The sequence below is a fragment of the Tachypleus tridentatus genome, chromosome 9, assembly GCF_004210375.1.
Source record: "Tachypleus tridentatus isolate NWPU-2018 chromosome 9, ASM421037v1, whole genome shotgun sequence".
In the NCBI taxonomy this organism is placed as follows: domain Eukaryota; kingdom Metazoa; phylum Arthropoda; class Merostomata; order Xiphosura; family Limulidae; genus Tachypleus; species Tachypleus tridentatus.
In genome coordinates this window covers 36,273,320-36,292,343 of record NC_134833.1, presented here as the reverse complement: position 1 = coordinate 36,292,343, position 19,024 = coordinate 36,273,320, and the positions used below count along the sequence as shown (strand labels likewise).

Genomic DNA, 19,024 nt, shown 5'->3' with positions numbered 1-19,024 from the left:
TTGACACCAAAACAACGCTGAAAATATAGAACACTGATTTTTTTCCTCCCATGCTTATGTATAACCAAACATTTCAGCACAGACTTTTACCTGTATTACTCGCCTTGAGTTATCGTAAGATCATAAAAAGAATCGTGTTTAAAATGACTGTTCCATCTTTCGTACATAAATGCTTGCACTTGAATAAATATTTCTTTATACAAAAACATTAAGTAAAGCATAAATAACGATCTCACAAAAACGTACATTTATTATAGCTACAAGAAATTCATTATATTGTGCATTTCTCCTCCTCGTGTGCAATTTGACACAATAACCTCACACAAATCAAACTATTATACATATATGAAATGGAGATAAATTACACCCAAGTAGAGATTAGTCCAACAGATGTCTAATTAATACCTTTAGTACAAGACATTGGTTTGGTGATAGTGAGAAAATACGAGTATTTTGATTTAAAACAATAACTAAATTTGTCTTAATTGTTTAATTCATACCAGATCCTCTGCTGCTTGGGATACACCATTAACGAGATTGTAAATAATACTTAAAACGTAGCAAGCCAAACAAGCTCAGTTGTTAAACATGAACAACCTCGTAGATATATTAATTAAATTTATAAAAATCTAAAGTACACATAAACTTGAACTAAACCAACACACAACTTTTCATCAATCAAAAGCCAATTCTGGCAAGTTCATTTTAAATATTATTGAATCCCTTTATTGAAACAGGAGTAGAATGAAACGTTACTAGACACTACCAAAATAAATTCATTAACTAATAACATAAAAATTGTTTTAAATAGATAAATCAGTAGTTTTGATAACACTGTGTAATATTTTAAGATATACAAGTCTTTAAAGTTCTAGAACATTTTTCCTTTATTACAAGGAGCAATACCTAAGTTTATCCAAAACAAAGATTTAAAACAATTAAGTAATTTGTAGCAAAAATTTTCGTTCTTACAAATTTAGTATAAAGTTAAAGTCCTTTACCAGTAGTACTTACACAATACTAGACCAACATATCATGTTTACCTGAAGAAAACAAGAAAATTAGTATTTGTCTAATCTTACACGGATATTTTACTTCCGAAGTTCATCGCATATACTGAACAACACAATGTTAAAACCAGTGGCTAGTCAGCTGAATTTTCAAAGTTAATGTATTTTGGGTTTAAATGTTAACCCTAAATCCTCATCAGTTGTTTATAAGACTGTATTCCTAAACTTATATTCAGTTTTATAGAAAATAAAGTCAGAGAAAGATGGCATTCGTAAACAACTTTCAGAACACAATGCTGATTTATTTGGTTAAGTGCAAATTATAATCTTTAAGTTTTCTACCATATGTAACACCTCCAAGAAAGATACCATGTCATTTTTCTTATTTTAAGTTTTAAAGGAGTACCACTCCATATACATATTGTCATTGAAATTAGTGATGAATAAACACCTAATAGGTTTGAAAGCTAAGCAATTCTTCCATATTCAGAAATAGGTCCCTTCACTTAAGACAACAGTAGTCTATTTGTTACACAGAAAAAAAGGCCTGTCCCTTAAATATAATATAGAATAAAAAATTATTAATTTGAAATTATCTTACTTTTTAAATAATCATAATATTTTCCCACAGATTTTTAACTTTCACGACCAACATCAACATTTCATATTATCACACCTGTGGTAAAAAAAAAGGTAAAATAGGCATTGTTTGTTTCAAATATCTGTACATATGCTGATAAAACTTATTACTCTAGAAAGCAGTCATGCAATTTTTTGCTGACACAAAATGTAAAAAACATCACATACAAGTGAAATCAGTATTTCTAGATAAATTTAAGCTGGTCATTATCCTATAACCATTTTCTGAAACTAAGTAAGAGAAAGTCTCGTTTCAAACATAGTTTATAAACAGCATATTCTCTTTGTTAGTATCCTACCCAATTTAAGCAAGCAAAACATCTTCCTTAGACATCAACAAAGTAACTAAATCACGTTTTATGGCGTCAGTTTACACTCAGAAATTAAACATACAATATATAAACTTTACAAGCCACACCTAAACTTAGGCATGCAGTTTTTAATCCTTCAATGGGTATCTTCACCTATTAACTTAACTTATAACTTAATATTCCATTAATTTTTCTACAAGTGGTAACTTATAAGTTTAAAAAAAATATTTATAGCCTATACATATATAAAACTTATGAATTCAGTTAACCAAAGAAACTAAACTATTAACTAATATAAAAACTGCTTTATTATTACGACTGAATATCGACAGATAGACAAAGATTAAACTTTTTCTAGTTCTGAAAGTTTATACCAGTTGTTCATATTTTCTTGTCTTTGGAGAATTTTTCCTGTTAATTTAAAAAAAAATAAAAAATCTAAATGGAGTTTCAAGCAGTACAACGACTGCCAAACTTATAACAGCCAAAGTTTTCTACTAGTATGTTAAATATGCTTAGTTAGTGAAACTATGCATCTAAGAAAATGGGCAAAGCTATTCTTGTTCATAAAATATTATTAATCATTTCCCTTCGATAGTACTTTTGAGAGAACCTAATGAGAAATAAATTCTGATGAAGCAAAGAATAAGAATGAAAATAATGATATGGTACTTAAAATATCTGACATATTGAAGCAGTAATATGCCACTCTCAGAATTAAATAGTTCTACTGAGTTTTAAAAACCAAGTATTTTTGTTTAAAAAAAAGATTTTGAAATTATTTCCACATTACCAATGGCAAAAAATAAAACAAAACTAGTTTAATTTGAATAACAAAGATCAAAAAGTAATGTTTTTCTCCAAACAAATTTGTAAAAAATATTTTATTGGATTATAATTGTAATATTTTAACATAAAACAGAAAGTTTACAATTTGTGAGCACACAAGCTGCATCGTTCATGACTTTTGATTTTTCCATTGAATTTAGATAGATTTGTGAAATTACCAAGACAGATTAAAAACTACTGTATGCAGACTTAGGTTTGTTATTAAAACAAGCACCTAATCTCTTTTTTTTCCTTGCCTGCAATAATTTCTTTATGGAAATGGAAGATCAATTTATAATGTCTTGCTTTCACCACTTAGATCTTTAAAACACCAAATGTGTTAGTGATATTTACATACAGAGACCCCTACACATCCTTAGACTTTCTTAAAAAAATGCAAACGTACACAAAACATTCAGTACTGTTTGTAAGATAGTTAATTAACCAGTTTTGTAACACATTTCAAAGTAATTTATTTACTTTATTAACTCTGTTTATTATTTCAACTCAAATCAGACATGGAGGGCTGAATTTTGAACATGTTAATGATTCTCTGTTAAAAGTACAGCATACTATGAAGACAAGTATCGCAAGTGTGTGTTTTGATTTGGTAAGACCTAGGTAGGAATATAGAGTAACAAGTATGAACTGTTACCAGTTTGGAATGCTGCATGAAACTTAATTAAGGCACTTTTTACAAGTAATAATTACGAAAGAGATTAATTAAATAAAAAAATTATTCAAGATTGCTTGATATTGGTACAACTGTTCCCTTAGCAACTGTAAATTTTGTTGAATAATTGGGTATGTTTATTTAATCTACAAGTTTTTACAGAGGAATTTACCCATATTCCTAACTCTTGTTTCTACAAAGCATCAGATGAGACTAAGCACTAACTTTCCACCAACATTCCAGCTTCATTAGCACTAATAACATTAGCATCTATTATATCTTTATTTTCATGGAATTCAAGTTGTTCTATGCAACCTCTGTTGTTCTCAGTAGCACAGGAAGCATTAATTTCTTTAGGTTCATGGTCCTTGGGCTTCAGTTGTTCCTCAGTTTCCTCTGTAAAATAAATAACCCATTTACTGTAGAATTTACTACTAAACTGCTCTTTCAAACTGCTTCTAACATATTGACAAATTACAAACAATTAAATAGCAAAAAGTGTTCATGAGCAACAAAAACAGTAAGTATAGAAAAGCAACCATTTTCACAACATAAAACAAAATAATACCCATGTATATGTCAGGTTTTTTTGTATGGGCTGAATTCTTTACAATAGGTGTATGTAGCTTGTTGGTGATAACTTTCAACAATAAACAAACAGCACATTGTTTACTAGTTTTAATAAAATAATATATGGAAAAAAGTCATATGTATACAAATGTTTGGTACATTGTTATCACAGTTGTATTCAAAACTTTAATAATTGTCCACAACAGACTGGTTAAGTTTCTTTAGAGCACAACTACTAGAACCAATTATTTCTTATTTACTCTGTTATTACAATATAATTTGTTATAATTTTACTTTAAAATTGCTGCTATACACTCTTTATACCTAGACTTAAAATCACTCAGTCTAAATCTATCTAATGAACTAAATGTTTAACGCATATTTATTCCTAGACAGAGGTCTAGAACATTCCACACACTATCAGATATTATGATGCAATACTCAATTCAAACATCAATAAAAAATACAGAAAATTTTAGTAACACGACACAATAATACCATAATTACTAATTCATAACTATTGAACTACACAACGTATGATTCACAAAAAGTTATGTAAACAAACTTGTGATAAATTACTGCTTCTAAAAATAACTACATTTAAAAATCACTCTATAAAAACTATCTAAATCAGCTTTTCCTAAGGTGTGGTCCACAACCTGGTATTGGTCCATGAAAAAAAAAGGCCAGTGTGCAGAAAACCGAAACTAAACTAATTTTAACCCTTTCAGTATTAACTGTCATTTTAAAACTGTATACAAATCTGTATATTTGAAAAATTTATTTAAATCAGTTAGTAGAAATATATTCTAATAAAATTAATACTTTCTAATACATTATAGTTTCAATTTTCATTTCATCTAACTAGGATTTCTCAGTATTTCAACTAATCTAACATAACAGGAAGGAAAAGTGACAGTTTGTACTTTAAGGCTATAAAATTATAGAATTCACAGGTTGACAGTTGCTTTTATACCTTCAGTCTCTTAAGAATTAAATTGTTCTCACTTAGTGCAATTTAGAGCCAAGGATTAAGTTTTATGGTGTTAATAACCTTGAGATTCTTGTGAAATGCTGCAAATTTAAACCACACATTAGTTAGACATGTCCCCTTGCGAGTCCAAGCTGATCTTCTCCTGTATGCAAGAAAGACCAAAGAAAGGCTTTTGTCTCACATTAAAGGATGATTTGTTTATTCAATTTAACTGGTTCTCTGACACTAAAGAAACCCCCTCTTCAATATGAATAGATAGCTGCAGAAACATACATCACACAAGAAACCTCAAGTGATACACAGATGCAGCCTACTTCTGGTGAAACTGAAGTTAGTGAAAATAACATGCCTAATTATACATGTTTAAGTGGTATGCAGCTTGGTAACAAAGAAAAGAAAACAAAGATCTACTAGACTCGACAGTATTGTGATGAATATTTGAAGTATGGTTTTATAAGTGGTGGTAGCAATAATGACTTGCCACTACGTGTTCTTTGTTATTCAACATTATCAAATCAGAGTATGAAACTGTCAAAACTGAAACACACTTGGATACCACACATCCAAAATACTCAAGTAGATTTTTTCATAAGTAAGAAAAATGAAATAGTGTTTTTCCAAACAAATAATTTCACACAGTTTTTCCATAAGATCTTCCAATGAAAACTTGATTATGGTCTCATACGAAATTTCAAAACTAACAGCAGACAGGTTATTTGCACACTATTGGTGAAACATTAATACTTCCTGTAGAAAAAATAATTACATCTTGTGTTTAAAAAAACAACAAGAAAATCAGTTGAATTTGTCCCAATCTAATAATACAGTGAAGGTAGAATTGTGGATACAGCGAAAAATATTGAAGAAACTCTTATACATCGAGTTCATCATTGTCAGTTTTTTTCATTACTAGTGAATAAAGACACAGACATAGCAGATAATGCAATTTAATATGCTGTTAGATATGATTTTCAGGACACAATTCATAGGGTTTATTGCTTTGTAAACCACTTCCAATAAGAACAATGGCTGATGAAATTTTAAATTTAATAAATAATCTTATAATTCAGAGCAGTATTAAATTGATTACTGATGTTGCCTCACTCAATGGCAGGATCTCATAAAGTAGTATTTCTGAGGATCTGAATAGTGGCCCCAGACTGTGAATGGGTGTATTGTAGCTTTTACTGTGAGGTGTTAACTGTGAAGAAAATACCCTCACTTTGCAAGAATGTATTAATTTCATAAACTACATAAAAACTAGATAGTCAAATTCCAGCATCTTTACTGTTTTGTGCAAAGAATTAGGAAGTGACCATGAGCATCTCCTATTACACTGTGAAGTTTGATGGCTATCAAAAGGAAATGTTTTAAAAAGACTTGTCAAAATGAAGAATTAAGTTATCTTGATTTTAGAGCAACATCCCCCCATCAGCAAAGGATGCAATGTTTGAATTCAGACGTTTCATAATTTGTATTGGTTAATTAAGGTGGCCTATTTATGTGAAATTTTTGGCTTCTTAAATGAGTTAAATCTAAATTTATAAGGTGCAAACATAAATATTTTTAAAGTGCAGGAAAAGATAGAAGCAGCTATTAAAACATTAACTTGTAGTTACATCGAGTTGAGAAGAGAAATTAAGTCTTTCTCTACTTTAACAGAATTACAACACTAAAATGAAGAAGGTAATATTCCAGATGAAATTTCCTCATCAGCCAAAGAGTATCTTTGGTACTAAAATCATGCTTGAAGGAATATTTTCCTCTAATTGACAGCAATAAAATGGGGGTCTGGAACCATTTTATTAATGACATGGAAAATGAGGAAAGATTACAACTCAGTGAATCAGAAATTGATTCTATTGTAAAACTGCTCTGTGACTGCACTGAAAGACAATTTTAGTCAAGTCTCATTAATTAATTTATGGCTTAGCTGTCATGCTGAGTATCCAAATTTAACAGAAAAAAGCAGCAAGATCTCTTGTGCCCTTTGTCATGACTTACAAGTGCAAATCAGGCTTCTCAATGTCGGTTTTCTTAAAAAACAAGTACAGGAACAGATTACATGTTGAGCTAGATTTGAGGATAAAACTGACTTCTTTTCATCCTGATTTGAAGTTGCTGTGTGATGAAAAACAGCATCATCCTTCTTATTAGATAAATTATTTCTTAAAATAGCATTAATAAATATACAGTGTAAAAATTAAATAACAATGAAGTATAATTTCTTTTATTTCTTTTTACACAGTAATACTATAAAACACCTGTATATTTTACAAATGATTAAACTATAACTTTCAGCTTGATGTTAAGACTTAGCCATGTCTCAGCAGGCCATCTAATTAGGTATTTGAGGAGGCCTGTCCTCAAAAATAAACCGGTTCCTAGTTGGAAAAGTTTGGGAAATGCTGATCTAAATCATTACTATCACATTAAACGTAAACAAACACAGCTGTGTATATCTAATAGTATCCATATTTATCATCTTTCTATTTCATTTGTTTCCACCTTCAAGATGCATTTTTAAAAACATTTCGTTTCTTGAATAATGAACTTAAATTCCTTTTTGTAACTCCTTTATTAACTTAAGCAACTGCTCTGAAAGACAAAGTGATTTCATAAAGATAATGCACAAAAACATGTTATTTACATATATTAGAATTTTTCCATCCCACCAAAAGTGGTGATTTCAGAACAATGAGCACATTTACATCATGTCAATGTTATTTTAATTATATGTTTGACCAGATGTAGTAAACATTGAAAGTGCAAGCTGTGCTAAAGGGTTAAGATGAGTAGCACAAGCATTTAAATCGTTTAGCAATGGGCTTGGTCTTGGGACCAATCTTATAATCATTTTGTTCTTGCAATAGTTTTCATGATATTACTTTAAAATCAGTAAGCATATGTTCACAACATTTGGTAGGTTATTGGTAAGCATTAAAAATACTTTTATCCATAAGAAAATTTTCAAATTTCACCTGTGAAATCCTTATAACGTCAAGATAGTTTTATCATACATTTTGTATGAAAAACTTAATATTTTATGTTATTTTCACTAAAGAATCTGTATGGATTCATTTGATTTCACTGATCTCATAACCATCATATAAAATTAGGAAATGAATATAAATGTCTTTTTCATTCTAGAATGACGACAGATTATAAAACAAAAACATAAATGTTTAGACTAAATTGCATAAATCTCATAACATTATACACTTGTATTATTACAAGTATATTAATTATTTTTATTATATTGACCTTTCAGCTGTATTTGGCTAATAATACAGAAGTTAAAATGATGTGGTGTACATGCAATCATGTTACCATGTCCAATAATATAAGAATTACTTAGTTTTTAAAGAGTGACCTACCTTGGCTGTGTTTTATTGGACTAGTATTTGGTAAAATAGAGTCATATTTCAAATATTATAAATCATATATGTGTATAGATTATTACTATTAACAAACAGGTTCTTAAACCTATTTTTCTTAAATCATAGAAAAATAAATGAAGAAATAAAGCCAAGAATTATCTCTTCTAGTTATGACCTTTGTAACAATTACTGCTTGTATTAGCCTGCTAAGCCTTAAGACATTTTCATGTGAAGGATGTGAGATTACATAATCTTTTTTTTAGATTATATATATTTGAATAACCAAAAAAGTTAATAAATTACTTCGTCAATACCATAGGATTACATTACAATTTATTAAGTTTAATATCTAAGCTGTACTTGTATTTATAAAAAATAGAAAATATTTGAAGGGCTCATAACTCAAATTACCAGTACAAATATTTTATCTCGAATGAAAGAGAGGATGCCATTAAATTTGAAAGTGGCTGAAAAAATCATAAAGGAGACATTCAGAGCTTCCAATTGGTTATTCATGTATTATATATAGAAATGCATAAAACAGACCATTTCCAAAAATGTAAAGAGGTTAGTGGGAACCACTGTGCTCGATTCATCAAATATAGTGATAGATAACCAAATAGAAAAGATAAAAAGGTTTCTATTTTAAATTCTAGCTTGTCAATATCAGTGATTTGAGTCCCTAATTCATATGAAACAGACTTAGTATTTTGACATCACAAACATCTAATTTGAACCAATGCTGCATTCAATAAACCACATGACAAACACACACAAAAAATTTATGTTTAGGTGTGTTTAAAACTTGTTTTTTAAAGTTAAGTAATTAAATAATGTATAATATGAAAATTTTAATTATAATCTACAATTTGATATTAAACTTGAGAGAAATTCATAAAGTAGTAGTTTACTAATATTTAAATAAAATAAATATTTAATAAAATCTTAATGCAAAGTCAATGAATGCGATGATACAGCCTTGACCCATTATCCATCGTGAATTCACACAAGCACTTTAAAATATTGATTTGTGGCTAAGTTTTCCAAGAACACTATTATTGATCTACACAAATTATTTGTAGATGCTTCTGTAATAGTGTAATAATTACCAATGATGTTTTAAGTAGAAAACCAAGAGGTGATAAAGGATTATCACTGTTAGGTGTGGTCTATAAATGATGACTTTTAAAACAGTTAAAGGTTATCTCTTTACTTTTCCTTTAAAAAACTAAAATTCACTAAGACTCTGGGCAGAAATATTTTTGATTGGTAGAAAACTTAGTGGCCTGTTATAGCCAGGTGTGTTAAGGCATTTGACTCGTAATCTGAGTGTCTTCAATTCGAATCCCAGTCACACCAAACATGTTGCCATTTCAGCTGTGGTGGCATTATAATGTGATGGCCAATCCCCTATTTGTTGGTACAAGAGTTGGCAATGGGTGGTGATGAGCTGCTCTAGTCTCTGTATGACTCTAGTCTCACACTGCTAAATTAGGGATGGCTAGCGCAGATAGCCCTTGTGTGGCTTTGTGTGATATAAAAACAAAACATTTTTGTACTTATCTGTACTAAAAACTTATTTGTACAAACAAATAAAAATAAGAAATACTTGAAATTTAATACTTGCAGATCACTGGAAATCATGTGACATTTCTCATACTTAAAAATTCTCCAAAGCTACTCATCACTACCTGATGTATCAGACGATCCATGATCTGAAATTTCTGATGAATACCGAGTTTCAGGAAGCTTGGGAGCGTGTGGCTTGTATTTTCTTGCTGGGTTTACTTGGAAACAATAACAACATCGAAAAGCTGAAAGAATAACCAAAACATATTTTTAAATGTTGAGACTTCATCATGACTTCATTTGGAATTATAAAATGGATGCATGTTTCAAACATTTGTTTGTAATTAAGCTCCACGTTATACTATGGGCTAAGTGTGATCAGCCTACCATTGGTGTCAAAATCTGATTTTTGGCTGATCTGTCATGGAGTTATTTAAGGAAGTTAAGAAAAATGTGATTATATAACTAAAGAGATTACTGTAAATATATTATATTTTGTACAACATATACCTAACACTGAAACACTATGGTAGCATTGCAAATTGCTACTAACACTTGTGTAACTGTAGCTACAGCAACAGATCAAAATTCTATCAGCTCTACAAATATACTCTTCAAAAAAAGAAATGCAAAAGGCAAAATTTGAGACATATTGTTAACAAGTTTATTCCGGGTAGTTCTGTATGACATGTGTGAAACTTTGCACATTCACTGCTGAACATCCAAAGTCTGCAAAGGCTAAGTCCACGCCACTAGGTGAAGTTTAACGCCACTCAACGCCAATAATGAGTATGCCCCCGTGAGCATCAATAACTGCTTGGCATCTCCTGCCCATGGAAGTGATGAGATGACGAATCACATCCTGTGGAATGGCTGTCCACTCAGCCTGCAAAGCTGCTGCAAGCTGAGGTAGAGTCTGCGGTTGAGGTTGTCGCCGTCGCAGACATCGGTCCAACTCGTCCCAAAGATGTTCGATGGAATTTAAATCTGGTGATCTGGAGGGCCAGGGAAGAACGTTGATGTTGTGGTGTCTCAAGAAGACAGTGATGAGTCGAGCTGTGTGAGGACGGGCGTTGTCATGTTGAAAAACGTCGTTGACGCTCACCATGATGGGTTGCACATGGGGCCTAAGAATCTCGCTGACGGTTGCGCATAGTCTGATCGAAAACCTACGCAGCCCTGGTATGGTTGAGGCAGTAGACGCCGCAGTGGTGGTCCTATCCCAAAGGTGACGTAACCGGATGTAGCGAGCTTGTGCAGGCGTGGTCACACGAGGTCTGCCAGATCGTGGACGGTCATGAGTTGATCCATGTTGTTGGTGACAATTCCATAGCCTTGTGATGGTGCTTGGGTGGACATTCACAGCTCTGGCAACATCTGATCAAGATTCGCCTGCTTCCAAGCGACCAATGGCGTTGTTGCATTGTGCTTCAGTCAGTCTTGGCGTAACTGTATTGGGTGTCGGTGGCTTAACACTGAGCTATGGAAACCGAGAACCCGTCACTTTTATAGGGATTTTGCACATGTTGCACTTGCAGAACATGCAGATCTCTCAAACAAATTTATTGGACATGCATGCGTTTTGGCAAAAAATCCAATGTTTTTCTCCGTTTTTAAAGTGCACAACTTTTATTGTCATTTTGGTCTGACAATCAGTGCCTTAACACGTGTAACATCACATACTCTGAGCTTGTAAGGTTATTACATATATTTCTCTTTAAAATAACAAAAATATCCCTTTTGTGTTTCTTGTTTTGAAGAGTATATATATATTTTTAAAGTAATGCATTTTCAATTAACATAAAGTTCATCATTTCATGAATTATTATGGATTAAAATAACTCCTTAAAAACATATTAATGTACCTTAATCAAGTTACAGAGAAAAACATTTAAAACACAATAGTAAAATGAAGGTCATGTATTTTTTGATTAAAGGTTTAACATTATATTTTACAGTACTGATAACTAGATGCTATTCATCATAACCCATGTTTTTAATACAAATACTAAAACAATAGGTCTATATAAGTTGCACTTTTACTATTACCAGTATACCTTACTGTCACTAAACAAATATTTTTTACAATATCATTTGTAATAGTTAATGTGCATCAAAAGGTACTACTGTTGAAATAAAATCATTGCCTGCATAATATTAAAAAAATTTACCAAATAACATTTATCACAAAGCACAGTGGTACTTAGTATATAGGGATAGACAGGGAAAAACACTGCCATCACATATCATGTAATGCTAATCAAAATCTATCTTAAAACAATCTGAGAAACTTTTATAAACACCCGATTTATGCTTTAGAGATTTTCAAAAGCTATTAAAGGTCTTCAGTTTAGCCAAACAACATCACTAAAGTATAGAACTAGCGACTAGTGTAACAACCAGATGTTCTACTGATTATTCTGATTCTGATGTCACAAGAACTAACACACCAATGCTTGAAGCTGTTTTGATTACTTTCACACCAAAATGTTGCATTTTAACTTGGGAGATTAAAAAACAATATAGAGTTTTACTAATTTCAACACGTGATGTCCATCAAGACAATTCATGAAGCCAGGCTAAAACTGCTTCCTTCATAGCGACTGCCATTCATTAATATTAATTGTATAAGAGTGGCAACAAATAACAATAATAATAAAACATGATGATGTAGGGATGGCAATGCCAAAAGTAGCCACTGACTCAATGTTACAAACTTAAGGGCATTAAAGGTAAGACTTTAAAGTATTACCAAGTTAAATGTTTTAGTTATAGGTAAAAGTTTTTCTTGGAACGATTTGGCTACTTGTGTAGGAACTTTTATATGGTCTTGTGTATTCAACTCTACCTTGTTTCTTGACTTTCTGTCATGGTCATCCTTACATCATCCTTATTTTTGTCAAACTTTGTTTACTTTACAAAGATAAAATTATTTTTGAAGGGACATTTCAAATAACAACAACAAACCTCAAAACTTATCATCCATGATTTTTTTAAGGAGTAGAAATATTTCATCAACTTGTTCTCTTTCAACCACAAAAAGAGGCCAAAACAATTTTATTCTTAAATTACAATTTAGGAAAAAACGTCCACAGGAGTTATCAATACATTCTCCCTATATTTAAACATTTTACTAAACATCTGTAAAATATAAAACAAAGAACAAAATAAATTTATGAAAATCTACAAATCATCCACATCTCTTAAAGAAATATGGAAATGAAACTACTATCGATAACCATCATACAGAAACAATACAAATAATGGTTCTAGGCACCAACAACTTGACATTCTGTCAAATCACTACCAATTAAATTCTTTTAACTGAAGAATGAAATTAAAAAAGGTATTTAAAAGCACTCATCTATAAAAAGACATTTGTGATGAAGACACAAGTAAAAGCCAACTTTTATCATGTTTAACCACATGTTACTAACATTATTAGAACAGCCTTGAATTGTATGAAGTGTTTTGTCACAGATACAAGATTTCTGACCTTACTTAAGCATCACATGCAATAGAATAAATACAGACCCGTTTTATTTTTCATCCTATTATATGAAAAGTCATAATTAAATATTTCTTTAAAATTTTTCAAAAACAAAGTTATAAATGTATTTGATTTTTTTAAAACAGACTGAATCATATTTAATTTATTTATGTTTATCACACAATGAAAATTTATTTGTTAGTATATGTAGAAACAAGATAAATCAATTAGCAATAAAGGAAAGTATTTCTTTTTATACCTATATATTCAAATTCTTCTTTCAGTGCCATTCCATTATGAGAATTACAACGGCAGCATATCAGAGCATAACGGTTTGATGGCCCATCCCCAACCATGTAGTCAATGAAACAATCAAACACGCTTCTTTTTTGTGACAAGATTGGACGTGGGGTTGGAGGACGTATAGGCTGTGCTGCTGAACAAAGGAAAATAAAACAAATTCATGTTAAACAATTTATGTTGGTCCAATGAACTACTAAATACCCATAATTTATTTTAACCTTTGATTCTTCTTTCAGTAAGCTTAACAGTGTAAACATCAAATGCATTCTTAGTTGGAAAGATTAGAGATTACACATACACATATTGCCATTATATATGCATGTATGAGTATATATATAACTTATATAAAAGCCAATGTGTGTCATATCACATCACACTTGATTTCTCAAAATGGAAGGAGTCATAAAAGTCAAAATGCATTAATCCAGATACAATAGTTCAATTACACTGTTTGCCCATTACAAATTAAGTGACGGGGTTGTAAAGGGACAATGAGTGCCATAAAACCTTGTAAGTGTAGTGAGTGTTGAGATCACCTAACCTTGAGTCAAGTACATAAAATATATCATGAAATGAATAATATTGATTCGATTTTGAACTTATATCATTTCTGAATTAAGTTATTTTCTGTTATATCACCAACATTTTAAATAAAAAAATAAACCTACCTAATCAATAGAGACTAAATTAAGGAATAATTAATTATTTTTCCAGTTTGTTGTCTACACATTTCATTTTATACTGCACATAAACTAACAACATTAGGTTAAACTTTTCTTTCTAAGTAACATGAAATTAAAGTCACTCTTAGAATGTAGTTTTACCAGCATATACTGCTTTTTCTGCATTACAAGTTATTAATCTAATCAATTTTCACCAATAATTAAATATAATTATTCTATGAATACACCACAAGTTCATTTCATGAACTACTTTAATTGTGATTACCTCACAAAAGGAATTTATCAACATTAGACTGCCCAAACTGCATTTTTCTGCCTCCTAGTTGGCCATGCTTAATTTCCAAAAATTCATTTCAGTTAACTATGAAATGTGAAATTAGGTTATACTATGGGGTGGGGGTGGTAGTACTTGCTTTATCATTTTGAGGTACTATATATTTTAAGTTGATAAACATACCAAACTGTCCATTCCTTTGACTAGTAACAGATGTATGTAGTGTAACAGGAATAGGCTGACCACGAAAAGGAACACGAGGAGGAAGACCTGAGCGACGACGCAGCTCTGGAAAACACATAAAACTTCTTGGTGGTTGAAACCGTAAAATACACAAAAAGGTTTTTATAATTTCCTACATCTTGCAAGCTTCATGTATATTTTAAACAACCAAACACTAATTTCACAAACTTAACACTGAGATATTAGGGAAAAAAAACAACAAAGGTACCAAAAATTTAAACTGTCCAGAAAAGAGAAATGCAATTTAATTTGTTATGCTGTACCACTTTCACAAATTAACATAAGTAAGATACACTGCTGGGCAAATCTTAAGGCCAATGAACATAAAGAAAAAATATGCATTTTGCATTGTCAGACTCAACCACTTATTTGAGTAGAGCTTCAAAACATGAAAATAAGAAAAGTAAAAATAAAAATAAAAAACTTTTTTAGCATTAAATAAGGAAAATATGAGCACTATGAAATTAGCCTAAATACTAGCTGATCAAAAGTTTAAGACCATAGCAAAAAGAAGTCCTAAACATGGTAGGAAATGCCCAACAAGAGGTCGCAGTAGTGAGTTGCACAGTTGTCATTGCGAATAACTTCAAACATTCACTTTTTCATGGTTGATATGAGCATTTGCAGAAGGCTGACTGGAATGTTATTCCAAGTGGTGAAGATGGCTTCACGAAGATTATGCACTGTTTGGAATTGATGTCCATTTCTATAGCCTTCCCTTGCCATCTACCCCCAAACATTTTCAATGGAGTTCAGTTCAGGCAAACACACTGGATGGTCCAAAAGAATCACGTTTTTTGCCATGAAAAAGTCCTTTGTCCTGCAGGCATTGTGGATTGCAGCATTGTCCTGCTGAAAGATCCAGTCATTTCCACACAAGTGAGGGCCTTCAGTCAATAAGGATGCTCTCTCCAACATGACAATGTAGCCAGCTGCTGTTTGATGCCCCTGTATAACCTGAAGCTCCATTGTTCCATGGAAGGAGAAAGCACCCCAGATCATGATGGAATCTCCTCCTCTGTGTCGTGTGGAAAATGTCTCCGGTGGAATATCCTTATCATGCCAGTAATGCTGGAAGCCATCTGGACCATCCAGGTTAAATTTTTTCTCATCAGAGAATAAAACCTTCATCCACTTTTCTACGTCCCATGTTTGGTGCTTCTCAATAAAGTTTAACCAAGCTGTTTCGTAGTGTGGAAGGAGGTGTGGTCTTTAAAATCGTTTATGGTTTTTAAGGCCATTGTTTTGTAGATGCTGTCTTATTGTTCTTGAGCTGCATTCTGCGTCTGTAAGGGCCTTAATCTGCTTTGACAATCGGCTGGTGTCCTGCCGAAAAACTCGTAGAATTTTCCTGCTCAATGCCAGAGAAAGTTTCTTAGGCCGACCACTAGAAATTCTCATTGTGTACCCCTCAAAGTCTTTTAAGAAATTTGCAACAGCAGTTTTACTATGCCCAATCTCACCAGTGATGGCACGTTGAGAGAGACCTTGCTTTTGCAGCTTGACAATTCTGCCACGTTCAAACGCTATTAACTTTTTAGCCTTTGCCATGTTTTTACCCAATGTAACACAGGAGATGCTGACAATGCTAATGCTTGAACACAAATGACTAAGTTTCGTTATGTGTTTACCAATTAACGCTTCATTTCAGTATGGTCTTAAACTTTTTACCAGCTGGTATTTGGGCTAATTCCAGTGTTCACATTTTCTCTATTAAATGCTAAAAAGGTTTTTATACTTATTTTTCCTTTTCTTATTATCATTTTTCAAAGCTCTACTCAAATAAGTGGTTGAGTCTAATAGTGCAAAATGCATTTTTTTTTTTTTATGTTCATTGGCCTTAAAATTTTGGCCAGCAGTGCACATGCTAAGATATCATAATACATATTAACATTTCATAATGCAATGAATTCCCAACTTTGTCATAATGTCTTCTTCTCATCATAAATTAGAACAAACTAAAATATGTTACTCTATTTTTCTAAATATTATATAATAATTATGTACATGATGAAGCCATTCTTGTTTTAAACCAAATAATAAGAAAAATTCCTATAACACTCCTCTTCTATATAGTGTATTAAAGCCTATATTTGCATTATGCTTAAAAACTAACAATACAGCCTTGACTTAGTTAGTGTACTTTAACAATCATACAAAACTGAGTATCTGCAAACACAAAACCTTAGCAGCTATATCATCTAGATATTAATCAACACCTTTCCGAAACACACACACAGAAAATTTGTTCATTATTTACATTTGAGGAACAGCTTTAGTTACCAACTTTTGTGTTTACTTACATTAAACAAAGTAAGATCAAAGCACATGAATCAGAAACAAAATAAACTGGTCTCAAATTACCCTTATTAAAGTGACTGTTCAGGTAAGTAATTTGCCAACTGCTACCTCACAAAACCTTGAACGGTCACAGTTTGTTTTCTGTATTTCAGAAATTGCTGGTTTATATTTGAGATGAAAATAAAACAACAAACTGAACTAGTTTTTAATAATTAGTTCTTTTGGTCAATCAAGTGAATAGGTTTTTTATTAGACATTATGTAGAAGAAATGGAATGTAAATCCTATTTCAAACCTAATTAAAAAATGAAACACTTAAAAGCCTCACAGTTAGCTGTCTCCAGGAAAATTACCCTTAGTTCACAGCTACATCAGTATACAATCATTTTCCTTGTCACATATTCACAAATTCTGTATCAACAACACACTGTAAACATCATACACATAATATAACTTGAATCCTAGAGACAAAAGGTAATAAAAAGATCTCTAAACCTAATTTAAGTTGTTTTGTTTATATCTCAGTAGCTTCATGAATATCATGCTGTTTGTAAAATTTATGCTTGAAAATAATTCTAGACTCCTCTCAGTTAATAGGCAGTATAGTATTATAAATATCTCGTGTAACCACCAACTTATTTCTCAACTTGTTTACAAAATTTTTTTATAACCTTTGCATCTTAAGACTAATGGTTCTGAAGTTTGTGCTTTATAAAAAGTATTACAATCATTATATGGAATTTTGCATTTTTTCTTATTAAACTGTATGAACACTATTTTAATTATGAAAATAAGTATCATCAATATTACAATAATAATAATAATAACTATCCAGCATAATGGGAGATTTTTAAAACATGTCTTCAACAAATATTCAAATAAAATATCACAAAAGTGGAGACAACAGACTCCCCATACTTAACTGATGTATTTGCTTTTAAGTATGGTCCTTCAATTGGAAAATATGTACTAGTTTCACATAATTCAAATAAAAGAATAAATTTCAACAATATCAATAACTGAAATGTTTTATTGTATTAATAATTTTTAAGACAATAAATCACTCCTAATACTAGTACTTCAGGTAGATAATTCATTATCATGAGATCAATTATCAAATTTAGCAAATAAAGCTGATGAAGTTTTGATTTTACTTTTATCTAATTTATTACATTAATTTAAATGATTAGATAAATATTTTACTAAATTATTACTAGAGCTATCAATGCCAGAAACAACAGGTCCCAAAGGCAGTATTCCTTATATAATTTAGGTGGAACTTATTGTATGTGAACAAAAAGATTATGGCATACTAGTTTACATTCAACATCACTGGGTGTACATTTAACATTTCAAAAACGTATTTCAATTTCCACTATCATTTTAATACTTAATTTTGTGTACAGGGTTATTAACTCCATTTTCATAATAATCAAAACTTCATTATAATTTTGCCTGTACTAGTATTATTAAATTACTGTAATTTTTAAGTTTATTCAAAAGCACTTCACTCTTTAAAATTGAATTTTTTCTCCTGACTGATGTTCATTGTTTACACATTAATTTAAGCCCTGTTATATTTTTAAAAAGACATTTCATTTCTATAATATTTTCATTTATTTCATTATTGGTAGAGGTGGGAAAAATTTAGCCTAAGTCTTATGAGCTGTAATTAATTAATTAATTACCAGAAATATCTTCAACTATATTTAGTACATCTAATTTCACAAATTTATCTGCAAGTTCAAATTGTTTAG

General features: G+C 30.9%; 1 protein-coding gene across 3 annotated transcripts in view; it reads right to left on the bottom strand.

The window, feature by feature from the left end:
• Positions 1-232: 232 nt before the first annotated feature.
• Positions 233-19,024, bottom strand: part of LOC143225060 (endoplasmic reticulum junction formation protein lunapark-like) — a 41,038-nt gene continuing 22,246 nt past the window's right edge. For 2 of the 3 annotated variants that reach the window (XM_076453758.1, XM_076453757.1), the window contains 4 exons: positions 14,908-15,012; positions 13,724-13,900; positions 10,097-10,219; positions 233-3,857 (listed from right to left, as the gene is read on the bottom strand). In XM_076453758.1, the coding sequence (XP_076309873.1) occupies positions 3,682-3,857; positions 10,097-10,219; positions 13,724-13,900; positions 14,908-15,012 (581 nt within the window). In that variant the 3' untranslated portion in view covers positions 233-3,681. The remainder of the gene's footprint in view (positions 3,858-10,096; positions 10,220-13,723; positions 13,901-14,907; positions 15,013-19,024) is intronic. The other variant, XM_076453759.1, reaches the window with a different exon arrangement.